Here is a 27,308-nt window from a genome sequence, read left to right on the forward strand (position 1 = left end):
CTGGACTAGGACTCCGGGGAAGATACCTGATTTGAAATACCAGGTAGGGCTTTGGCTTCCCAGACCTACTCCTTTAAAAAAGATTCTGAGAACCTGCTGCTGCCTCTCAGCAGGCTGAACAGCCTTTGTGTGTTGACGAGGACATTTTTAACAGTTAATTAGCATTTGGCCAGCGCTACAACCAGACAGGGAGAACGCTCCCTTCACATGAGGCTGTGCACGACAAAAGATGGAGCAAATTGTGTGTGTGTGTGTGGGGGAGAATCCCATCCTACAGGCTCTTGGTGAGAGAGAAGCCTTCTGGGTTTATTCTTAGAAACACCTTCCCTTCCACAGGGCAAGCACAGAGACCTGCAGGAAGAGCTCGGCTCTCATGAGTGGGGGCCAGGCTCATTAACCTATGGGGAGAAATCTGGCTTTGGGTACGGGCATCAAATGTAAGACAGATGGAGAGGTATCGATCTCATGTCAGGCTTGGGGAGCAGAGAACCCCCAGAAGTGGTGGCATTGTAGCAGGAGAGGCTGCCACTCCTAAGTGTCAGGTGTTGCCTTGATGGAGCCTGCCTGCCTTCAAAGAATGCCATTCATGGCCAGGGAGCAGGACAGGGAAGGCGGGAGGAGGGGAGGAAAGATGCTTTGAATGCCATTCCCAGCTCTCCCACCGACTCTCCTCTACAACTTTAGTGGAGGTGCCGCTGTGTCAACAGAACGGGGACGTCAATACCTGCCCTGGACTTGAGTCTTATATTTGGGACAGATCCAGAGCTGGAAGGGGTTTCCAAGATCACTTCATCTGATTCCACTCATCTTAGAGACGGGAAAACTGAGGGCTAGGGAAATCCCTTGGGGAAACGGCAAAGCTCAGATTCCAGCATTGGGGCTCTGACCCCAAATTCAATGCTCTTTCTTTTAATACTGCGATACTCTGTATTTATAGAATCCTAGGATCATTTATTTAGGGTCAGAAGAAGAAACATTAGAGATCTTTGAATCCAACTTTCTCTTTTTATAGAAGAGGAAACTGAGGCACAGAGAAGTAATATACCCAAACACAAAAGTGAAGGATTTTCAGACTCTTTTATTAAGTTCCTTGTGAGTAGGCATAATTTCCTTATTTGTGTGTGTAGCCCTGGTGCCTAGTAGGTACACTAAATATTTTTTTTTTGCTTTTTGGTGAGGCAATTGGGGTTAAATGACTTGCCCAGGGATCACACAGCTAGTAAGTGTCAAGTGTCTGAGGCCGGATTTGAACTCAGGATCTCCTGACCCCAGGGTCAGGGCTCTATCTACTGCATCACCCTAGCTGCTCCCTAAATAAAAATTTCACTGGTTGGCTGTCTATATGTAGGTATACCTAGGCCAGCTAGGTGGCATGGTGGATAGAATGCTGGAGTTGGAGTTGGGAAGACCTGAATTTAAAACCTGCCTCAGATATTGGGGAAAATAATATCACCTGTAAAATGGGCACCTAACTCCCAGGTTGATGTGAGGACAAAATCAGGTAATATTTGTAAAGAGTTTCATAAACTTTAAAGTACTATATATAAGTGAGCAGCGTCTTATGGTGGGTGGGGCCCAGCAATACACCTTGTCCCAGGAAAGAAAAACTCTGGGATTCCGGGCCACTGTGAGGAGGGAGCAGGGTGCAGTTGGGCTGGGTAAGAGTTCACTGGGTGTACAGATGCTGGGAAGACTGAAGGGAAAAGGGGAGGAAATATCATCTGAAAAATTCCTATTTTAATGACTCATCCTTGCTAGCTCAGTATGTGTTTCTCTTTCTCAAAGGAATATGTTGACGTCAACATTCTCTAAACAAACAAACAAACCAAATCCATAGCGTAACAGGGGGTAACCCCACCCTGATTATGGCTCAGAGGGAGACGACAGTGTCTCTCTTGTCAGTCCCTGGCCACCCCATCATGCCCTTTTCAGATTACCATATTTAAGAAGGGACATGAATAAGCTACAGTACATTTAAAAGAAGACGTTCAGGATGTGAGATGACTGTAAAGGACGTCATACAAGGGTTGGTTGAAGGACCTGGGAAGGTTTGGGCATAGCTCTCTTCCAGTAGGTTAAGACCTGCTATTGTAGAGGGATATGATTTGCTCTCTTTGGCCTTGTAGTGCAGTAATGATTAGGAAGCAGAATGCAGCTTGATATAAGGAATAGCACCGTATCCCTGAGAGCTAAGTAAAAAATGAACTGGGAAATATTATAAGGTAATGAGTTCCCCATCACTGGAAATTATCCAACTAGGGTTAGAGGATGGCTTTTAGAAGAATTTGTAGATAGGATTCCTTACCTGGGGAGGATTAGACAAGATGTTCCTGCAACACCCTTATCTAGAATCATAGAAACAGCCTTCAGGAACTGGGGGATCACATATAATGGCCTTGCTCTAAGACCTCCCGGATGCCTTGTCCCTCTGTGCATGGACCGTCATTGAGCCCTAGTACAACTTTTAAAGCTGGATCGATGGGACGTGAACATAGGGAAACATTGTCCATATTGGCTTCAGAAGGATGTCACTTGCTGTCTGGGCTGGAAAGTTTATCTGTTAAATGGGAGGATTCATTGGTCCCAAAGGAATGCTTGTTAACCAAATTTTCACTGTCTCCCATTTCCTCTTGGAAGGTTCCTGAATGAGGTGCTTTTTTTCTCTTAACAAAAACTTGGTTCTTAACAGCCAATTCCCCACTTCATTATCACCCTGGCCAGGACAAACTGAAGCCTGGTAGTCGATTAAACAGGTGTTAAAAATCAATCAGGCTGCAACATTATCTCTAACAGGAGGGTGAGAAGAAAGTTTCTGGATACACGATTTAGCCAGATGGACCTTCTCTCACCTTAGTTTATTAAAACAGAAAACCCATCATTACTGACAGGACAAATATTAGAGTCTCCATCCCTCTCCCAGCAAGTATCGCTTATCACTTGTGTGGAAAGGCGACACAGAGTAAGAATCAGACCTGAGCTATCTGCCCTAATGAGCTGTGCAACCTTGGGGAAGTCACTTCCTTGGTCTCAGTTTCCTCATCTGTAAAATAGGGGATGACAATACTTGTACTATCTACCTGACAGGGTTCTTGTGAGCAAATTGTGAGTAAAGTATGCCTTTTTTTTTTTTGAGGCAATTAGGGTCAGGTGACTTACGCAGGGTCACAAAGCTAGTAAATATCTGAGGCTGAATTTGAACTCAGGTCCTCCAGAGTTCAAGGCTGGTGTTCTATCCACTGTGCTACCTAGCTGCTCTGAGTAAAGCATATCTTGATGCCCTTTAGAAATGTAAGTTATAAGTAGTAGCAATAATCATCAGCCTTCAGTTGTAAAAGTGCTTTGTTAATTTTAAGAAGTCTTTACTTTTCCCTAATGATACTTTGGCACATTTAAAAAAGGATCAAGATTATAATCCAGGGATTCTAAAAGACAGAGGTGAACAAGCTGTGCAGTCCAGGCATGAGTCACAGCCTGGGCAAAGGCAGGGAGATGAGAGATGACATGCCAAGTTTGGAAAACAACTAGGGCAGGAAAGTTTAAGTCGTACACATGTGGGATGTGGGAAGGGGAGTAATCTGAAAAAAAGACTGGAAAGTAGGTGTGAGCCAGAGTAGGAAAGGGTTTTTTTTTTAATGTCCTTGGATTTTTATCCTAGAGGTAAAGGGGGTACCACTGGACATTTTTGAGAAGGAGAGTGACATAATCATATGGTGTCTGAAGTGTCTCTCAACTCCCTAAATTCTATGATGATAAATTGCTAATTAAATCAACTACTGAGTAAAACATGGCCTGATCAATGCCAGGGCCAGGCCCTGGCCCATCAGTTAACGTACTAGCCAGGCCAATTCTTGTGATAGCTTCAGTCTATGCAATTTCTGATGTAAGAGCATCTACAGTGATAGCTAGGCTGGCTCTCTCACATAATGAGGTGGATGACAATGACGTGCCATCTCTGCAAAGTCATTTCAAAACATGTTGGCTTGAGGGCTTTTGTGTTCGTGCCAGCTCGCCCACCCTTTTGCCCAGGCACTGTTGTGACTGATATTATGCATGAGGTGGTCAGAGTTTAAGGTACAACTGATAGCCACCACAGGACTGTCCTTCCATTTTGACTTTACTGATGTTCTTCCCGTCCTTCAAGGTCTGCACAAATGTCATCCCCTCCGGAGCCTTCCTTAGATTCCTTCTTCTTCCTCTCTCTCATCTGATCTGAGAGACCTTTGTAACCTTCTACCACGATGCATGCATCATTCAACTCAATTCAATGAACATTTATTAGCTGCTAGACCTGGAGTCAGGACTTGGGTTCATATCCCCCAGCTCTGATTCTGATTCTTCTGTTAGAACGAGGGCTCTTTGTCTTTTTGTGTGTCATAGATCCCTTTGGCCACTTGGTGAATCCTAGAGACTTTTTTTTTAAATTCATAACTGAAGGAAATGTAAAATTTCAGTAAGAAGTTAGTGAAAATCAATATATAATTTTTCCCCATCCGAGTTTAGAGATCCCCTGAAATCTATCCAAGTACCCCCTGGCCCATCCTGGGGGTCCATAGACCCCAGGTTAAGAATCCCCGAGTTAGAATGTAAGCTTTTTGGGAGTAGGGAATGTTTTATTTGTTGTATTCACAGTGCCTGACCGCTTAAGGAATACTTGTCAACTGACTGAACCACATGTAACTTTTCTGAGCCTCATTTCCTTCATCTATAAAATGGGGCTAATAATTCTTGCCCTATCTACCTTATGGAGTCATTGTGAACAAAATATTTTGTAATGCTTAAAGCTCAATATAAATAGATCAGATAGGACATTACCGTGCAGGGCAGGATGAAATAAGACACAAAGACTATCTCAATACTCAAAGATGCCAAAAGATACTCAAAGACTACCAAAATAAACATTTCAGGTTGAATGATTATCTGGGTATATATCTTTTCTCATACTGCTAGACTATAAGCTCCATGAGGGCAGAGCCATGCCTTAATTACTGTCGTACTTCTCTCAGCACCTAGCACAACACACACCGCTTAGCAAGCACTTAATCTACAGCTGTTGAATGAATGAAGGAATGAACTAGTCCTGACTGTTCCTACTTAAAAACCAATTCAGGAATTTGGTCCCATTTATATCATGTTCCATTAGCAGCAAAACAGTCAGAGTAAGGCCAGAAGGTCACTGAAAACAGGCCTTCACACCCTGATGGCTACAAAGAAACCCTTACCTGCCATCTTGTCTGCTGATGGTATACCCAAAGAGAGGGTTGTTGACAAAACTGATGTTCACACCAACCAGTGGAGTTCCATCGGATGTCATCACTTGGCCTCGAATGACGCAGGCATGCCTGAAAGGGTAGAAGGAGGTTGGAGGGAGAAAAATAATGCTGTTTAAGAAAAAAATGATCCATTCCAATTGTACAGATCGGACATTCATAGCATCTACACATATTTATTAAACCCCTATTGTTTGCAGGGCAATTCAATCTGCATTAGGGGAGAGACCAAATTTAGTTAAGGCACAATTTCTGCTCTTACAGAGCCCGAAGTTCAGTAGGGGAGATAAAGAACCAAGAAAACTATAATACCCAATAATACATCCTAAATATATGAGAGAGGTTAAAAAATATGTTGTGGGATCTTTAAGGTCATTACTAATTAGTGGGCAATCAGCAAAGAGATCCTGGGTGAGGCTGTATTTTAGTTATGCTTTACATACTAGGAAGAAAATCAACACATGAAGGGGATGAGGGACGGCACTTTAGGCATAGGGGAACAATATAGGCAAAAGTGTTGGGATGTGAAAATACAATGTGTATTCTATGGGGCAGAGAGTTTGAGAGTACTTTGGCTAATGTAGAGCCAAAGAGGGAAGGAATATGCTACAAGGCTTTGAGGGTAGGGATCTGGGCCTTAAATTCTAGGCAGAGGAAACTAATATCACTTAGGGGCAAGGACTGCTGGAGCCAATTGTTAAATTTTTAATGTGATCGTTTACACTTTGGAAATCAGTAAACGTTACAAATCAGGGCTCAATTTATTGTTTTGTGGATGGTCTAGACTTAAGAAAGTGAGGGAAAATGTTAACAATGCAGATTAAACTTAAAAGTGTGTCCTGTATACTTTCCCCCTCTCATTCCTTACCCTAAGAGCTGGTTGTTAAATATTTACTAGCACACCTATAGGAGGCAAGACAGAACCACTAAGAATTTTTCAGCAGAAACGTGACATGACAAGATCTTTGTGTAAGAAGAATTATTCATCAGTGGTATGGAGGATGGATTGGGATGGGAGAGGGGTGACGGTGATCAGAAAGACAGTAGAGAAGGAAAGGCCTACTAAGAGACTATTTGTGAATTACATAAAGTCACTAAACTATTCATACACTTTGAACCAGAGATGCCCTTACCGTGCTTTGACAAAGAAGCCATTGACAAGAAAAAAGTCCTCACCTACTCCAAAATATTTATACTAGCCCTTTTTGAGAAAGCTAAGAACTAGAAATAAACTGGATGCCCATCAATTGGGGAACAGCTAAACAAACTGTCATCCATGAACATAATGGGATATTACTGTGCTATAAAGAAATTATGTGTGTGATGAATACAGAGAAGCATGAACAGATCTTTGTGAACTGATGTGGAGAGAAGTAAGCAGAACCAAGAAAACATTACATGCAATAACTCCAACAATGTAAGTGGAAAGAACAACATAAACACACCAAAAACATTAAGAATAACTATAACAAAATTATAGATGTCAAGTGGGACACTAATGAAGACACACAAGAAGACACCCTTGACCTACCGCTTTGGGGAGGCGGGAGAGCTACACAGTTTTGGCCTTTCGCAATGTCTTAATCAGTTGTGCTGACTTTTTTCAGTCTCTCTGGAAAATCCTATTTATCATATGGGATGACTCTTGAAGACAGGGAGAGGAAGGACTCCATGGGATACCATAGTGATGTAAGAAACAGAAATCATCAATAATTTTTTAAAAAGATACTATTGTACTGGCAGGCAGTAACGAGAGCCTGTACTATGGTGTTGGCTGTAGGAATAGAGAGGCTGAGACAGAGATGAGAGGTATTGTGAAAGAACCAATATCTATTCTCTTTCAAAGGATAACTGATTTACAGCTGAAAGGGACCTCAGAAGACATCTAGTTCAACGTCTTCATTTGGCAGAAAAGGAAACTGAGGCCCAGAGAAGTAAAATGGGGATAATAACAACACCTACCTCCCAGGGTTGCTGTGAGGATCAAATAAGATGATAATTGTACAGTGCTTAGCACAGTTTCTGGCACATAGTAAGGGCTATATAAATGTTAGCTATTATTATTATTAGTAGTAGTAGTATCATTATTATTACTATTATAACTAGCCCCAACTCACACAGAGCAGAACCTGTATCCAGATCTATTATACCATGACATCTCTCTAATGAGACTCTCATCTTAGAGGTTACATCATTATCATTGTAGAACAACCCATGGCCTATTTTCCTGTGAGCAAGTCTGGTTTCTTCACTTTTTTCTGAGGCCTCATGGGATTACAGAAGGATGAGTCATAATCTTCTTCTACTCATAATATCTTGTAGCAAGATCCCCCTCAGGAGAACAACTATTAAGAGGTGTTTGTTTGCAAATATCTCCTGCAGAGTTTAATTTTCTGGAGATGCTAGACATTACTGTGAAAACCAGATATTAATAATAATAACTCACATTTCTGTGGTGCTTTATGGTTTAAACAGTGCATGACTCACAGGAACACTAAGAGATAAACAGTACAAGTAGAATTATCCCCAGTATACAGATGAGGAAACTGAGTCACATGATGAATTTAGAAGATAGAGTTACTCTTGACTTGGCAACTTGCATCCAAAAAAAAAAAAAAAACAAAACCCAAACGGCCCAGAGAAAGATGGTAGGTTCTTTGTTTCCAGCTTTGGAAGTAACAGGAGAGGATGCCCACTTTTGAAAGGGTCAACTCTGGGATCCAAGAAAGAATCATAAAGTCTTAGAGGGGAAATGGTCTTAGAAGTTTAATCCCCTCATTTTTCACAGATGAAGAATGTGAAGCCCAGAGAGATTTAGTTCTGAGTTTCACATTTCTGGAAGGGAATTGGTAAGCTGGATCATGTCCAGAAGAGGGTGACCAGGATGGTGAGAAGACTGAAGATTATACCATATGGAGAATGAAGGAACTAGGGCTGTTCACTCAGGGGGGAATGATTGCTCTCTTCAAGAATGTGGAGGACTGTTATATGGATTGGGATTGGGCTTCTTCTCCTTGTCTTCCAAAGGAAGCAGTGAGTGGAAATTGCAAAAGGGCAGATCTTGACTCAGTGTTAAGAACATCTTCCCTATGACAAGAGCTAGACAAGAGTGGTACAGGTTGCGTGGTCTCTGGTCCTCTCACCATCCTGGTCGCCCCGCCTTGGAAAAGTTCCAGCTTGTCAATGTTCCAAAAGACAAATCTGCACTCCTGCCTTCCTGTGTTCCTAGACGCAGCTGAGCACTGGGCCTCTGTTTCTTTTATTGACTTATACATTTCAAATAAATCTGTCTTTCTTCAGTGTCAAGTAGCTCTTAGCCAAGTCTACCTGCCATCTCCCCTCATGCCCTCCCAGGGACTGTAACAATTGCTTTATTTACACCCTATGAGGAAAACTGGCTCCCCCAAGGCATATATTTTCCAAAGAATAGTAATAAAGAGGCCTGGACAGCATGCATAAATTTGAAGTCTGTTAAAAAGGCCTGAGTCTCAGGCCCTGCATGATTAGATCCTCAAATCTTTACTTCCCTGGGTGATAAACCTGTCCCTGTTTAGGGGGAAAAACAATTAACACCAGACTTGTAAGCAGCTGGCCTCTCCAGTGTCAACTTGTCCTTTCTAGAGGCAAGATCGACTACCCACAATGCATCAAGCCCCCCCAGGAATCTGACTAATGCTAATTTCATCAGCCATTTCCTTCCCAAAGACCTTGGTCTCAATGCAATTACACGGCAAGTGAGCTAAGTGGTATGGCAGGTTCCTCATCCCGCCTGGGAGGTCTCCCGATCTATTTATGTGAAATTATCTCTCCTGTTAATGGGGGAGACTGATGCCATCAATCGCCCTTCAACGGCACTGAAATATGTTTCCTGTCATTAAGGAAAATGGAATCGCTCATTGTTCGAACTACCTCGTCTGAAGCAGTTCACAGGGTTCAGAACTAGGGAGAGTACACAGAAATCCCCAACTTCTTCATTTTACATATGGGGAAACTAAGTCTCAGAGATGGCAAGCCTCTTCCCCAAGGCCAACCAGGTATTAAGGTTGAGAGGTGAGATGGGAGCTGCGATCATGGGATCCAAGATTTAAAACTAGAAAAGACCTTAGAAATGGTTTAGTCCAACGCTTTCATTTTATAGCGGAGGAAACCCTGGCCCAGGAAGGAGAAGCGATCTGGCCAAAGGGCCTTGAACTAAAGCCCTCTGGCTCTGAACTCTATTCTATTTTCCCTCAGTGAATCATGGACAGATCTCTTCTCCCTGCTCCCTGTTATCTTCCAGATTTCCTTTAACGGTCTAACCCCTTAGTTCGAGGAACTACAATAATCTCATCTCTAGGGGCAGCTTCCACTTTTTTGGTTTGTCTCTGCCCCTCCCCTTCCTGGCTATACACACACAAGTCTGTCTTTCCTCTTTACTTTTCCTTAGGGATTTTTCTATAATTGATAGAACTCTACATCAGGCCTGGATTGGTCTCGTGTAACCTCCATGAAAGCAGACTGGAGAAGAGGAAATTTTAGATCAGTCTCCTATGAAGTAACTGTGCATTCAGAAGGAAGATTAAGTTGACTTCCACCCATTCCCCTGTGGGCAATAGAAGGCCTCTAGCCAACACAGGCATATGGCCAAGCCTCAAAGCAAAACACAACCATCCCTTTTTTTTTGGTCTCAATAGAGCTTTTCAGAAATAGGAGCAATTGCATCTCAACATTTAACCATCATAGGGAAAAAAGAGAAGTGGGAGTGATGTTTTAGAGAAGGCACCAGAACTGTATTCCTTGGTTTTCTTTTATTTAGCTTGATTAGAAACCATTTAACTTACGGGGGACCTCCTGTCTCCCTCAGCCTAAGAAATAGGTCTCACGGTAACAAAATGGCAGATCAACGAGGTCAGCGTCCATTAGTATAACACAAGGGTCTCATCATCTTGTCTTCTTTACATACTTAAGTTGTACTTTTGTACTTATACTGTATAGCAGAGTTGTAGCCCGCTGTCCATACGTAGTTATGACACTCCCAAGTGTGACCCAAACCAGATTAAAATGTAATTGAATAAATAGAATAAATAAATAAAAAATACAATAAAACATAGATAATGCTAATATGTGGTTTTTAAAGTAAAAGGTGGATTGTAAGTAGCTCAGTGGGTAGGGCGCCAGACCTGGAGTTAGGAAGACTGGAGTTTAAATCCAGCCTCTGACATTTACTGGTTGTGTGACCCCGGGCAAGGCATTTAACCTATGTCTGCCTCAGTTTCCTCAACTGTAAGGTGGGGATAATAACAGTACCTATCTCCTAGGGTTGTTGTAAGGATCAAATGAGATGATAATTGTAAAGCATTTAGCACAGTACCTGGCGCACAGTAAGTACTATATAAATGTTAGCTACTACTATCCACAGACTGGTGGCCCCCATTTCTAAGTTCAACACCATTGCTGTAAAATACTTTAACTGTATTTTACACTAACTAAATGGAAAGAGTGATGGCTTTGGAATGAGAAGGCTTGCGTTCAAATACCACATTCCGCTACTTATTTATTGCCTGTAGGACCTCCGGTAAGTAATTTCTCTTCTTGGGGTCTTAGTTTCCTCTTTAGCAGAATGAAGAAGTTGGACTAAATCTTCTTTCCTTGCTAGTAAAATGAGAGATAGGGGTAGAATAGGTCAGTAAAGCATCACCAACTAGTAAAACATCTAAATTTTATATCTGGGATTGCTCAGCACTCCTTAGCCACAGCAAGGCCACTCTTGGTGAAGAATATTAGGGGGAAGGGGGAAGAACGGATGAGAGAAGTAACAGGAGCTGGGAAGAAAAAGTAGGTAGGACACTGAGAGAAAGCAGAATGGACAGAAGTGACAGTTAAATCGATCATTTTTATATGTAGTAAAAATTTGGCCGATCCATAAATATACCCCCTGGATCATCAGCTGTAAAACCCTGGGTCAGATGACGTCTGAGGTCTTTTTCTGCTTAAATATTCTAAGGTCCCTTCCAGGTCTAACATTCGATCTTCTGTGTTCTAATATTCTATGTTCTGAAGGCCTTTCTAGGTCTAACTTTCCCTTTTCTGAGTTCTAACATTCTATGTTCTAAAGGCCTTTCTAGGTCTAACATTCCATTTCCTGGGTTCTAATGTTCTATGTTCTAAAGTCTTCTTCATCCTTAACATTTTATGTCCTAAAGCACTTTCTAGCTTTAATATTCCGTTTTATGTTGCAGCATTTTATGTTCTAAGATCTCTTCCAGATTTAACATTCTATGTTCTAAGGTCCTTTTTAGCTCTAATATTCTTTGACTCTATGATTCTCAAGCATATTTTAGTTCTTAAATTCTGATTCTGTGATTCTAAGGCTTGAAGGTTCCCCAGAGGTTGAGGAGAGAAAATTGCCAAAAATATACCAAAAAATAAAACATAGCTAACTGATGTTGCCCTCTACACTCTACGATACCAGTGCAAGCGCTTGGCACATGTCAGACAGCTGGGATGCAAAGTATGCAATTAGGCTGGGCAGAGACTTGCCGATGAACCTAGCACCAAAATGGCTGGTGTCAGACCAGCGGAAGCTCAGCTGAATGATATCAGACCAACTGTACATTCAGGAATTTGCTGCTGCCATTTCTCAAGGAGGGCTGATGGACTCGGAATCAGGGAGAAAAGTCTGAAACATGATAAATGAGCAAAAGGACCACTTTCCTCAAGCCGACAAGATAGGGGAGGCAGCAATACAGACTGAGAATTGATGGTAATAGCAGCTCGCATTTGTACGTTACTCAGCTGTTACCAAGCACTTTGCACATGTTATCTCATTTGATAATAACAGTAATGATCATCATAGTTTATGTTCCCCACAAGAGCTAGCCTTATAATAACTCTCTAGTACAATCACTCCAACAGTGCAAATACATTTTACAGATAAGGAAACTGAGGCTCAGGGAGGTTAAAGGACTTGCCCAAGGTCATCCAGCTAATTACTAAGTCTTAGAACCAGAATTCAGAGACAGGTCCCCAAGTTCCAAGGAGCTCTTTCCAAAGGCTCTTTCCTCCAGAGGCTCCTTCTACCACACCCAATTCAAAACACTGAACTGGGAGTCAAGTCTTTTTTTCCAGGTTGATTAGTCATATTTGACTCTTTGTGATCCATTCGGATTTTTTTTCTTTTTTGCAAAGATACTGGTGTGGCTTGCCAATTTCCTTCTCCAACTCATTTTACAGATGAGGACAATGAGGCAAACAGGGTTAAGTGACTTGTCCAGGGTCACATAGCTTGTAAGTGTCTGAGGCCACATTTGAACTCAGGTCCTCCTGACTCCAGGGCTGGCACTCTATCCATTGTGCCACCTAGCTGCCCAGTTAAGAGTCCTTTACTCTGCTGCTAATATTCTGTATGACCTTGGACAAGTCTCTTCCCTTCTCTAGCATCAGTCTCCTCTTCAAAACCAAGGAGTCAAATCAGACAATCACTAAAGCCTTTCCACAGGTTCTGACATTCCACAGATTCCTAACAGCATAAACAGAGTGCAAAAGGTATTTTCAACCTACTACCATTTGAATAAATAAATAAATAAGAAAAAAGACAAAAATCTGTTCTGGGTTTTTAGAAAGTATAAATGCTTTGATTTCCTTCCCAACCACTAACCCTACCCCCCACCCAGCAATCCTGCTGTACAAATGCATATACAGTTTTAAAATACTGCTGGCAATTAAGTCCAATGTTTTATTCAGTGCACATTACTTAAGCTGACAAAGGAAGATGATGGGAAGAAAACTTTAGCTTTCCATTAAAATTTTTTTTTTAATGAAAGCAGCTAATTAAGCCGGTATTCTAAGGATCTGAATATTCATTTTAGGATTTAAGGTAGGAAATAATAATTCTAGACTTTCCACGTTTGAAAAGCATTTGTTACTAGAATGTCACTATTGGTTATGTAAATAGCCCCAATGCATTAAGTGTGTAACAGATTTATGCTCAAGACTCTTTCAAACTCTTTTTTTTAAAACTAAACAAAACACCAGAATTTTGCTAATTCAAGCATGGTGGAAGATAATCTGTCTAATGTTCTGAAGTCCATGATGCCAATCATTTTTCCCCTTCAGTTTCTGTGGCGCTGCTAACCATCAAGATGGGTTTAGGACAACGTGATCACCTTAAGGGTATAGGACGTGCCCTTTTCCATGTCTGTTTTTAGGCATCTACATTTAGTAGGCCTCTAAAAAATGTTGGTTGCATCAAATGGAATTGTTGAACTTCTGATCAGATCTTGACATTGTCAGCCATGCTGTCTTCCAGAACCCTTCTGGCCTCAACTTCCTGACATTGTACTCTCAGGGTCTTGACCAATATTTAAGGCATTCCCCCTTTGTTTCTCTCGAGGTTCCTCTTCATTTCCTCTCCTTTCCCCAAACTCTTGAGGTGAGAATCATAGTTTAATGGCCTCTACATCCAGTTGTCTCACAAGAGCTATGCTAACAGAATTTCAGATTTGGAAAGGACCTTGGAACAAGAAATGCTCTAAATTGACACTCCTAATCCCAAGGTCTTTCATGAGCTACCTCTTCTGTTTCTTAATGTAGGACCCACAGCTTGGGCCTCCTAAGGTATGTTTGAATGGCAAAGCAGCATTTGGTTACCTGACAGCCTTCTACTCTGCACCACTGCTAAGCTCCTCCAGATGGCCAAGAAGATACTTACTGTCTCTATGACCTTGGGTAAGTCACAATCTTCCTCAGACTCAGTTTTTTCATCCATAAAATGAAGAAGATAGATTAGATGGCCTGTGAGGTCTTTTCCAATTCTAACTCTATGGTTCTATGGACCTAAAATGCGGTTATGAGAATGCCTTACATTTAAACCCTGCTCTCAAGGATTGGCCAATGTTGGTGTTTATGAGGTAGTAGGTTGCCAAGAAGAAAAGCACTAGATTAGGTGGCAGAATATCTAGGTTCAAGTCCAAACTTGGGAACTAACTAGTTGTGTAACTTCAAGCAAGTCATCTTCCCTTCTCCATTATAAAATTCCTTTCAGATCTAACATTCTCTGTTCCTCTAATAGACTGTAAACCTGGCCATTCAATTTGGAAGCTTTGGACTGAGCTATTCTCTGGGAATCTTCATCCATTAGGTACAAGAGCAAGAATGAAATGCAAGTGTATCTATTTGCCCTCTCATATGACAACTACTTTTATCCAAAGGTATTCTGTGAGAGAATATGGAATTGGGCAGGCAAGAGTGTGTAGTAGAGCTTCATGGGCTGTTGGGAGCAATAAAATTGCTCCTGGCATGGAAGAGGAAAACGGTCTTCAGACCTTGGAAAAAAGAAGGAATGCCAAAATTTCAACCAGAGTCAGAGACAGGGTGGTCAATGAAGTCATTAAAAGGGGAATTCTAAGAATCTGGGTCGGATGGTAATTCAGTAGTAGTTAGATGGAACCAGAACTAGGACAAGTATGAAGTGTCCGGGCAAACCAGGAGAGGTAAAGCCAAGGAAGTTGGATCAAGATGGCAGCTCAGAGGCAGAGTAGTGATGTAAAAAGATCATTGGACTTGGAGTCAAAGATCTGGTTTTGAATCACGGATTTATCATTTAACAAGCTTCTCTTCTCTTCTCTTCTATAAGCCTCATTTTTTGCTTTGTAAAATAAGCAGGTTGGACTAGAAGATATCTTTTAAAAAACAAACTTCATCTATATTTTTAAAAAATGCTATCCTTTGTTTTTACATTACCTCCATTACACAATATATCACTCCCTTGTCCAGAGAGCCACCCCTTATAACAAATAAAAAGGAAAGTGATCAAAAAGCAGTCCAATGAAACTAATCAATATATCAATCGAGTCTGATGGCATATGCGGTGTTCCATGACCACAGTCCCCCACTTCTGCAAAGAAGAGAGGGAGGTACTGTCTCCTATCTCTTCTTTGGGGTCAAGTTTGCTCATTATAATCACACAATATTCAGATTCATTTTTTTTTTGGTAGCTAAGGGGTGGTTTTCATCCTGTTTACATTATTTAAATCATTCTGTATAATGTTTCCTGGCTCTGCTTACTCTGCATCATTTCATATGTCTTCACATGCCTCCTTCTCTTCTTCAAAGTCATCAGTGGCAGGGAAGGGGATTAGGAGTTGAGTACAGTAATACTCCATTACATTCATGTACCACAGTTTATTTAGCCATTCTCTAACTGATTGGCAACTAGATACATTAAGATCCTAAGTTTACTAGTCTAAGAGTTATCTACTAGGTGACAATACAGCAGATTCTTGCATGGTTGTTGTCACTCAACACCTGCATACTGTATTCAGTGCTGTCTGAATCTTTGTGTGACCCCATTTGGGGTTTTCTTGGCAAAGATATTGGAGTGGTTTGCCATTTCTTTCTCCAGCTCATTTTACAGATGAGGAAACTGAGGCAAACAGGGTTGAGGGATTTTCCCAGGGTCACACAGCTAGTGTCTGAGGTCAGATTTAAACTCAGGAAGATGAGTCTTCCTGAGGCCTGGCACTCATCCACCTAACTGGTACCTTTTTATAACACATGTCTGTAACATACCTATCAACTCCTCAGAGGGGTAAACCTATCAGAAACTAGAATCTATAAGGCTATCACATAATAAAATTCCCAGTGGCATCTGGCACCAGACCCCAAACACAAATAACACACATTACACTTTTTTTCCAACTGTACAACCCCCCCAAAAGGGTTTCTAGCCAAACTTCTCGTAACGTATTTTGTATTGCTTTTCAATCTTTGCAATAAAAAACATCTCCTAGGCCTGCTAAAACTTGACTCCACGCTGGGGATCTCTCTGAATGCATTCATTTCTAGAGCTTGTCAGTTCTTTGCCATTGGTATTCCTCTCTCTGGTCCCTTCTCTCCCTTGGTGCTCCTAGCCCCCCAGCAAAAACAAAACCAAAACCCTACAACTTCCCCAGGAGCTAAGCCAAACATCATTATCATCTTACTTCATTAACTTCTACTCAGTTTAGGGACATTTATAGCCAACTTCTAAAAATTCATGGGTCAATTATCCAAGCTGTGGATTATCCAGGCCCACTGCTTACTTGTCACTCTCTCATTCGTGATAATCTAGCTTCTCACTGATACCAGTCTCTGGGGGTAGGGGTGGGGTGGGGTGCTGTTGGCTGAGGACAGGTACTTTTCTAACTCAGTCACAATATCTCTTCACGTCGGTCAATAAGCATTTATTAAGCACCTACTATGTGCCAGGAACTGTGCTAAAGAAATGTAAAAGACAGTGTCCACTTGCAAGGAGCTCAAAGTCTAATGGGGGTGACAATCTGCAAATAACTCTGTACAGATAAAATATATACAGGATAAATCGGAGATAATCACCAGAGGGAAGGCACTAGAATTAAGGAGACTGAGGAAAGGCTTCTTTTAGAAGGTAGGAGTTTAGCTTTTAGCTTTTATTTGGATGATCCGGGTAGAGCAGTGGTACACTTATGGTATCTGGAGTCAGAGAACCTGAATTCAAATTCTGGCACTGTTCTCATTTGAGGTCCCTTCAAAATCTGAAGTCTCTCTGAAATGTCAGGATCTGTAAAATCAGGGGATCAGATGAGATGGTCCCTAAAATCCCTTCCAGCTTTAAATCTCAAGATCCCACAATCTCATTTCCTCTTGTTGGGGATATTTGTGACTATTCTAATTAGTTGGGAAATTTTTCTTCATATTGATTGAGCTGAAAAAAAGTTGTCTTTTTGTAACTTCTATGCTTTGCTCTTAGTTCTTCCCTCCTTGTTCCTTCCTTTCTCTTTGAGTATTGATTTTTTCCCTTTTTCCTCTTTTATTTATTATTATTTTCTTTGTGTTATATTGTTCCTTACAGGTATTTTGAGGATCAAATGAGAAAATGAATGCAAAGCACTATGCATATCTTAAAGCACTATATAAATGCTGCTATTATTATTATTATTATTATTATTATTATTATTATTATTATTATTATTGTTATTGGACTCCAGTCATTAGGCCTCCAGTCTGGTGATGAATTTCTTCCCTGAGCCTTCTCCTACACTCCTGCTGATCTCAAGCAATGTCTATAAAGCAATATAGGGGTGTACTGGTAAATGTTTAACAACCAGGTTCTCGGGAAAAGTATGTATACATACTTTTAGCACTTTCTTGAGTCTGGACAATTAACATAACAATAAATTATGCCCTGATTTGTAGCCTTTGCCCATTTTTGAGGTGTAAATGCTCACACTGAAAATATAACAATCAGCTGGAGTTTGAACCCCTGAGTCTGTATATAAGATTTATCTCCTTACAAGATTATGAACTATGAAGACTGTTTCTTATTTATACATGCAATTCCCTCCATCCTTGTTCTAGTACACTGACTATAGTATGTAATTTATAATATTTGTCTAATTGAATTAATATTACAAGTCCTCAACTTCCTGAGTTCAAATCTGGTCTCAGACACTTACTAGCTATGTGACCCTGGGCAGGTCCCTTCATTCTGTTTGCCTCAGTTTCCTCATCTGTAAAATGAGCTGAAGAAGGAAACTGCAAACCACTCCAGTATCTCTGCCAAGAAAACCCCAAAATGGGGTCACAAAGAATCAGACAGGACTGAAACAACTCAACAAAGTCAGCTGACCAGCCTTTATTAAGCACCTACTATGTGCCGGGCAGGCGCTGTGCTAAGCACTGGAGATACAAAGAAAGGTAAAAGCCAAACCAAATCAAACAAGAAACAGTCCCTGTCTCCCAGGAGCTCAAAGCCTAGCTAGATGACCCTGCACAAGAAGCATATCACCTTTCTAGACCTCAGTTTACAAGGCTGGACCAGATGACTTCTCTGGCCTCTTCTACTGCTAAATTAACCCTACATTCTTTGTTTTAACAGTCTAATTTCTCAGGATCCTTTCAGCTCTGCATTCTACGTCAGGACTTAAGGGTCCTTCCAGCTCTACCCATGAATATTTTTATCTCTCTAGGGCCCCTTCCAGCTCTGACAATCTCTGTGTTTTCTTGAGTTTTTTTCTTTTTCTTTTTTTTTGACTGGAGCTTATGTTAATCCTGTAAGTGATTGACAACTAGGAACCGGTTAAGACACAAAGCAAATGGGGACAGTTAAGTGGTTTTGAAATCAATACGAGGATGATCAAGTGGACAAAGAGAAGCTGTTATCTGTTCATCAAACTGATGTGAAAAGACATTCCTCGAATCCAAAATTTAATTCAGCAACTTGCCTTATCATTATAAACCCTCATTTTAATGTGGACAGTGACTTTTTTTAAAAAGAACATGAATTATATATACTTGCCGGCATTTTGGAAAAGATAAGTTCTTTACCTTCCTCCACCCTCCATCAGGGTAATTCATCTTTGTCTTTTTTTGTTTTTAATAGTGATGAGGCGACTTGTCAGCTCAGCTTGTTTTTAAAAAGCGAGACGGTAATGCCATAATAAATTCAATCAGAAGCTGGCTGTCAGGAGACCTGTGTTTATTTGGACTCCATTAAATGGTGTCCATTGCTCAACCTCTTTAAAAAGCGGCCTGAGCAGTATCTAATACCCAAGAGGAAGAGAGAGGGAAATGTATTCCTGTAAGGGTTTCTCCAGTTAGAATTACAGAAGACTTGAGAATAGAAAAAAAATCACAGAATGTTAGAGCTGAATAAGACTCGAGAACAAAGAAGACAGAATACAGAAGCTGAGACAGACCTTAGAACATAAGGTGGTAAGCCAGGGATGAACAGAACCTTCAAAATCACCCTCTCATTTTACCAAGGAACAGCCTGAGGGTCTCGAGGATACAACTATCTAGTGCAAAGTCATGCCACCTCTTAGCAGAGCTAGCATTAGAATTCAGCTCTCCTAACTCCAAGTCCGAGGCTCTTTTCTCGTATGATATGTCACCTCTTGGGGTCTACAAGGAAGAAAGAGTACACCTTCCCAGATGAAATGGTCTATTGAAAACTGGTTTCAAAAATCAACTGATGATAATAGTTGGCAGGTTTATATTGAGGGATGTGCTGGTAAAGGTAAATAACTAGCTTTCAGACAAACCACAGGGCATACTTTTAAGTTTAATCTGAATTAATGGTTTTTTTTCCTATCATTTGCTTAAGTTTACAACAAAATATTTTATCTAACCCTGATTTATGGTGCTTACTGATTTCTGAGGTAGAAGTAATCCCACTTAAAATGTAACAATCAGCTGGTCTGAGCTGGTTCCTTCACACTCCTGTATATGGCATGCTTCGTTGTTTGGAAAGCACTTTATCTACATAATCTCTTTGATCCCACAGCGAGTACAGTGCTGGGCCTGGAGTTGGGAAGACCTGAATTCAAAAGCAGCCTCAGACACTTATTAGCTGTGTGACCCTGGGTGAGTAACAAAAACAAACCCCAAAACCCTTTCTCAGCCTCAGTTTGCTCATCTGCAAAATGGGGATAATAACAAGATCTATCTCATATAGGGCTTTTGCAAGGTTCAAATGAGATAGTTTGCACTTTGCAAACCTTAAAGTGCTACATAAATCTGAGACCTAATTATTATTACTATTAATCAATCAATAAACATTTATTAAGCACCTACTAGGTGCTAGGCACTGTGCTAAGTGCTAGGGACATAAAAAGAGGCAAAAGACAGTTTCTGCCCTCAGTGAGCTTATGCTCTAACGGGAGGAGTTCAGTCATTTTTCGGTTGTGTCTGACTCTTCCCGACCCCATTTGGGATTTTCTTGGCAAAGATTCTGGAGTGGCTTGCCATTTCCTTCTCCAGCTCACTTTATAGATGAGGAAACTGAGGCAAGCAGGGTGAAATGACTTTCTCAGGGTCATACAGCTAGTATCTGAGTTCAGATTTGAACTCAGGTCTTCTTGACTCTAGGCTTGGCACTCCATCCATTGAACTATCTAGCTGTCTCTAATGCAGTGAACAACATGTAAACAAATATATACAAAGCAAGTTGTATCCACTGAACTAACAGAGGGAAGACACTGAATTAAGAGGGCCTGGGGAAGGTTTCTTGTAAAAGGTAGGATTTTAGTTGGGACTTCAAGGAAGTCAGGGGGGTCAGCAGTGGGAATGAGGAAACAGTGACCAGCAAGTTAAATGACCTGCCCATGCTCACAATGCTACTATGTGTTGGGGGCAAGATTTGAACTCAGATCTATCCTGATTCATAGTCCTCTATTCTCCCCATAATACTCTGCTGTTTCTGTGAAGGACACTGAAAAAATTTTTGAAATATATGTTTTAACTGATCTCCCGCTTCCCTTTTATCCTTCCTAACACCTGAAAATTACATTTTTATGGCTTCAAAACTTCTGGAAATTTGACATCTGGAAGGAGAACAGAAAAGGGATGGTACCAACATAGAGTACAATGTGAACTTGGATGTGGGGGTCAAAAGACCTATGTACAAAACCAGGTTCCAACACTAATTGGCTGTGCTGAGAAAGATCATTTTACCCCCTCTGATACTCAGTTTCCTCATTTGTAAAATTGAGATGAAAAAATAACAATGACAACAGTAATTTCTAGCATTTATACAGCGCTTTAAGGTTTGCAAAAAGCTTTCTGTGGAGCCCACCATTCCCAATTTGGGGTGGGGAGGTGGGTGGGAAGTAAAGCAGTTGAAATGGTAGGTGTGGGGTACTTTGTAGCCATAAAGAGCTGTTTAAAGGAGAAGGATTCTTATAGAAGCCTCATTAAATCTCTATTCCTGGACTGATTAAAACCTGGTACTGCAATAGAGATGAAGATAATATTCATGTTTATATATAGCTTTTTATAAATAATTAGAAAGCCACACAGCTTCTAGTGAAGTTGTAAAGTGTTATTTATTACTTGTTTCCTGATGATTATACTCTGGGGTTAGGGTCAGCTGAGGCCATAGAAAAAGACGAAGATGCCTCTCAAGTTTAGTTCTTGTTAATTATACCATGATACGATGACAGGTTTATATAGTTGTGTGTGTGTGTGTGTGTGTGTGTGTGTGTGTGTGTGTGTGTGTGTGTGACATAAAAGTAAAAATATTGGACTGAGAATAGGAAGAGATCTCTGAGAACACCTTGCTGAATGCCCTCATTTTACAGGGAAGGCAATTTGAAGTTTACAGAGGGGAAATTGAGTCACACACTCAGAAAGCAGCAGATTAAACACAAATTATCTGACCCTAAAGCCAGCAGTCTTTCTAATCTTCACTTACTGGGTAGTTCTTAACTGGAAAATCAAGGAGAGAGTTTCCATTGGGAGAAATAGATTATTACAAGTTCTAGAGTGGTGAAATTAACTTATGAGGCAATTTCAATTACATTCAACACAGCTGAGAGTAAATAGCAAGTCCCACGGGGCCTTGTGAGCATTTAAAATAGTTGTCACAGCATCCCCTGCTAATCAAGATGATGCATTTTACTTAGAGGAGAGACCCTTAGGCCCTTGCTCAGGACTTAGTTACCCTAAATTTACACATAATTCTAGCAAGATGGGTGATGGAGTTTCCCAGTCCACAGAAGCTGACAAGGGAATAGTTTGACTGATTGAGGCCAGCCAACTGATGGCAATAACAAGGTGCAGTAATTATTCTGACATTAAGGGAGAAGACAGAAAATCTATCAAAAGAAGATATAAGAAGGTTTTAAAAAAGACTCAGCATCCTGGAGCCAGTTAGCACATTGGCCAATCCCACGTGCCTCAGTAGCCCCTGACCTGAGATTTCAAAGCTACAATTGATATTTGTTGGAAGTGAATTGATGAATAACTTTGGAAAGCAGAGTAAAAAGAATAATAGACTCAGCTTCGGAGAGCTGGGTTCAAATCCAGGATATGCCACTTATTGATTACAAATCACCCTCTGTGCCTCAGTTTCCTTATTTGTTAAATTAAGTGGTTGGGTTTGATGGTCTAAAGTCCCTCTCAGCTCTAAATCTGTGATAGCAGAACTTCCTTAGGGAGATAACTAAGCTTGGTTTGATTATATTAACCCTCTACACTCCTTGCCTTAGTGCTACCTATATCCATACAGACAGTGAGTCATAAAATCACAAGATTCAGAACCAGCAAGTATTAGTATAGGCTAGCTCTGAAAGAGCTTTTATTTTCCTTTTCTTATAGTGAGCTGAATTTCCCATTCTTGCATCTTCCCACGTACATATTTTTCATATGCTGTTCCCAATGGGAGGAATGTTGTCAGACCCCAACTGAAGTACCTGGTAAACCCTCAGGAGCCACATTTTAGGAAAGGCATTATTGACAAAATGGATTTTGTCGACAGGACTGTGACTACAATGTTGGACAACTGTAAGCCACACTAGATGAGGGCTGGCTGAAGTAAATGTGGACTTCAGCTCACAGAACTGGGAAGATGATGATGGGGTGTGTGTGTGTAAGTGTAGACAATAGTTGTATGCGAGTACTGAAAGGGTTGAAATACTGAACAGAAATGACTTATTTTGCTTGATCCCTGAGGCCAGAACCAAGAGCAAAATAATGAAATTTCTATAGGGGAAGATATCAGCTCAATGTAAGGCCAAACCTCCTAACAGAGCTGTCCCGAAGTGGAATGGGTCCTAGCCTGCTGTTACCGGATGGCAATATTGTAAGGAATGTTGTTCAAGATGGGTTGAAATAGATGACCTTGGAGGACCCTTTCGACACTAGGGTTCAGGGACCAGCCTCCCCATCCTTACCCGGTAAATTGTTACCCAATCTTTTAAAGCCCAATTCAAACGCCACCTTCTCCAGGAAGCCCCCTCCCCCAGTTCGTCCTTGTCAATAAAAAGATCTCCTCTTACAATTTCTCAGAGAACTTTGTTTTGCACCTCTAATGTATTTATTGTCTATCACTGAGAATTTTAATTAAGTGTGTGTATGTTCGACGATAAGTTCCATGAGGGCAAGGATATTGTCTTATCTAAACTTTGCACATTCTCCATCACTGAGAACAGGGCTGTGTGTATGTATGTTGACACACATACACATGTGTATCCTTTTTTTTTTTTTGCCTGACTTGTGATTTCACTAGTATAGAGAAATTACAGTGAGGAAACATCTTCAATCAATACAGATTAGCACTTGCTCTGAATCTTAAGTCTTCAAGTGTTGACAGGCCACAGGGAGGTCACAGGAGTATAGGCCTAGGGCTGGAAAGGATCTCACCCGGTCCAACTCTCATTTTACAGATGTAGAAACTGAGATACAGGAAAGTAAAATGAGTTACTCAGGGTCACCTGGCCAGTGTTGTCAGAGGCAGGACTCACACCAACAGTCTTCTTGATTCTAAAGCTGGCTCTCTATCCACTCCCCCAAGTTATAATTAACAAAAGTCTGGTTAACTGTATTGGTCATGGTTGTAACCATTGGGACAATACAGTATATTTCCCTTCTCTAGGACTACTCTCCCAATAGTTCACAGAATCATGGGATTTAGACCAGAAGGGATCCTGGGGCTTATTTAATTTAATCCTTTTATTTGTACGGAAGAAAACTGAGGCCAGGGAGGTTCACCAAGTTTATGCCAATAGTAAGTGTATTTTAAGTGCAGGTTTTTTGACTCCAACTCCAGGACTTTCCACTCTCCTATACTGCCTTCATGCTGTAGTGATCCTGGGTCTCTTCAGGCTTCTCTTCTCCTCAGTTATTTTGAATGCAGAAGGAAGATGCCCAGATACTTCACTCAGATAACTGAGTCCTGCTGGGAGACAGCTATAGGTGAAGACAATTGTACCAGTTTGGTTGGGTACTCTCTGGATTTCACTCAGTGGATTCCTGAAGGCACAAATTATTGCACAGAGAGTGTGGAAACAATACAGGGCTTCTTCAGCCCTTGGAGAGACTTGTTATATACATGGACACGGTGTCAGATCCACGTATAACTGACCTTCCTGCTTACTATGAGCTCTGCTCTGAGGAGACCTGTCATCGGATTCCAATTTCTGGCTAACAAGGCTCCTGCCCCTACCAGTCTCCTGGTTAAGAGGCAAAAGCTGGCCCTGCCTCGGCTCAAACAGTCATGAAAAAAGCCCCCATGATCTCCCTTCCCACAATGAGGACAAATCTCTATTAACTTCACTTCCAATAAAGAGGTTAAATTGGGAGCTGTTTGATTTTCTCCAAGTTTATGTCTTAGAGAAGAAAAAAAACAACACCTAACAAATAAAGAATTTAGTGAAAGGTTTTATAGCTACAACATTTAGGAAAATCAAGCTCAGCCCACAATTCCCAGAACAAGCTTAAAATGGGCTATCTCTCATAAAGACCAATGCTCATGATGCCATACACTGACGTAGTACTTGGCAGCTGTATAGCCCTGAGGAGCCTTGCAGACTTTGACAGATAGAAGGGACTCCTGCTCTTGGAATGCAGAATGTTACAACACAGAGTTTTCAAGCCAGAAGAGACCTTAGAGCTGGGGTTCTTAATCTGGGATCCACAGACCCTCAAGGAATCCATGGACAAGTTTCAGGGGGTCAGTGAACGTGGATGCAAAAAAATGACATAATTTTCACTAGCCTCCACCTGAAATATATAGCATTTCCTTCAATTATCTAAAAATATAATTTTGAGAAGGGGTTTCACAGGCTTCATCAGACTTTCCAAGGGTAAAAATTCCTACCTTACAGCATGGAATCTCAGAACGTAGAACATAAACTGTTAGAACTTACACTACTACTACTACTATTACTACTACTACTATCGTGCTTTAAAGTTAACAAGGCACTTGCCAAATATTATCTTGTTTTATCCCGAATCAACCTGAGAGGCAGGTGCTATAATTATCCTACTTTACAGATAAGGAAATTGTGGCAGGCAGTGTTTAAGTGACTTGTTATCCATGGTCACACTACCAGAAGGTGTCTGAGGTGGGATCTGAAATCAGATCTGTCCTGACTCCAAGCCCCAAATCTAGCTGTACCATAGAATGATGGAATTGGAAGACACCATCAGACAGAGAACATTAGAACAGAGACATAGAGTGTTAAGGAACTTAGAGATCATTTAGGCTAATTCCCTAATCTTATAGACTGAGAACCAAGGCCCAGAGAGGGGAATGACATATGAGCTGGTTTCTTTTTCCTCCTATTCTCCTTCCAGCTCAGCTATTGGTTTTGAGCAGGTTTTTGTTGATGTGGAAGGAAATTCTAAGCAGGGTTACAGTTTATCAACGTTCCCCAAGCGCGGGCTGTTTTCCTTCCTCCCTTGATGGGTGTCTTGCTGCGTATCGGAGCTTTGGCTGCACAGGCAGTGGTGCATAATATTGAATGTGGCAAATGTAAACATGCACCGTAGATTATATTATTATTTGTTGAGCTCTGACAGCCTGCTCCGTGTTGTACAAGATGTACTGGGAAATTCGGCCTCGGCCCTGGGGGCTTGCAATCACTTTCAGGCTTGCAGAATGAGAGCACTGGTTGGATCAGAACAAATGAGGAACCAGCCAAAACAATGTTCAGACACCACAAAGTGAACAGCAAAATGACTAGCAACCAAAAATTTCCCTGGCATGTTTATTATTTATAGCTCCAATTTAATAAAAGGGCATACAATCCTGGAAGGCCTTTGGGTAGAATTACACTTTTAAGTGATAGCTGGGAGCTTGTCATCAAGGAAGGGGGTGGGGAGAAAGGAGCCAACTAGGTTCTGTTTGTGGGGGAAGGTCATCAGGAAATAAGGCTATGGATCGTATTCATTCTGGTCCTGGTTCTCTCATTAACTCATTCTGTAACTTTAGGAAAGTTATTTTTTATCTCTGGGCCTCAGTTTTCCCTAAGTGCCTGCTCTGTATGGGTTTAACTAAATGAGTTTAACCAAAATGACCTCTACATTCTCTTGCCATCTCCAGCATTTGATGTTCTATGAGTTTAAGGGATCCATCATCTCTAACATTCTTTCACAGGAGCACTCATTGGTTAATGACATTCTACCAAATGACAAATAGGAAGAATTTAGAGAAACTTGCTAAGAGTTGTGTGTACTGACACAGTGATGCAAGCAGAGGAAAGAGAACAATTTTTATAATGACCACAGTACTGAAAGATAGCTGAACTCGGATCCATGCAGTTACCAGTCTCGACCCTGGAGGACTGATAATGAAATACACCCCACCTTTCAGGAAAGAGGTCACAGACTTCAGGGATAGAATCATTCACGGCTAGCATGCTGGTTTGTTTTGATTTTTAAGGGAGGGGCCTATTGGGAGTAGGTAGGTGGAGGTTACTGAGAAGTAACAGTGATGCTAAAAAACTAATAAGTCATTATTTTAAAATATATGCCTTCTTACATTTATTCACACATAGATGTATACGTCTTTATTCCATCCATATTTCCTGAAAGAATATAAGCTCCTTGAGGGCAGGGACTATTTCACTTTAAACATTTTTGGACCTCCTCAGCTGATGGCAGGACCTCACTTTCTTTTTGCTAAGTTGACCCAAGTGCTTCAACCACTTATTAAATATCTATTACATACAACGCCTTGTGCTGATGAAGAAAAAAGAAAGAGATACAGAACGGACTTGTGATTTCTTCTGTGTAGGAACCTCCTTGATGATGAAACTCCCTCTTCCGATACACGTCATCGTTTTGTTGGGGGTTTTTTGCAATTTATAGTCTTAGCGAGATGCCCACAGAACTGAGAATTTCAGTGGCTTGCCAAGGATCACACAACCAGTACGTATCAGGGGCAAGACTCAAACCCAGGCCTTCCTAGTTCCAAAGCCAGCTGTCAATCCATTATACCATGTTACTTCTCATACAATAAAAAAACCAAAAAACCCAAAGGGAAATAGATATATAAGACACTTTGTCTTCAAGGGGCAAGGGCGATAACACATATATACAGATAAATATAATATCTAACAGAACAGAAACATACTAAATTGTAAGGTCCATAAAGGTAAAGACCAGGTTTTAAGCATCCTTGTTATCCTGTAATTTTCCTAGATGATGCTGGATTACGCCTTTGTCCACTTTACCTTATATGATTCTACTTATTCATGTCATAGCCCTCCTATTAACCTGAAAGCCCTTTAGTATTGTTTTCTATCACAAATCCTGCGCACT

The 27,308-nt window shown here is 41.0% G+C and overlaps 1 protein-coding gene across 1 annotated transcript in view; it reads right to left on the minus strand.

Moving 5' to 3' along the window:
- Nucleotides 1–27,308, minus strand: part of TENM4 (teneurin transmembrane protein 4) — a 640,191-nt gene that overhangs the window by 110,832 nt on the left and 502,051 nt on the right. Inside the window, 1 exon segment of the mRNA XM_078156941.1 lies at nt 5,220–5,339. Within this exon segment, the coding sequence (XP_078013067.1) occupies nt 5,220–5,339 (120 nt within the window).

This window comes from Phascolarctos cinereus, unplaced genomic scaffold, assembly GCF_003287225.1.
Source record: "Phascolarctos cinereus isolate Bilbo 61053 unplaced genomic scaffold, phaCin_HiC Scaffold_726;HRSCAF=1367, whole genome shotgun sequence".
Classification (NCBI taxonomy): domain Eukaryota; kingdom Metazoa; phylum Chordata; class Mammalia; order Diprotodontia; family Phascolarctidae; genus Phascolarctos; species Phascolarctos cinereus.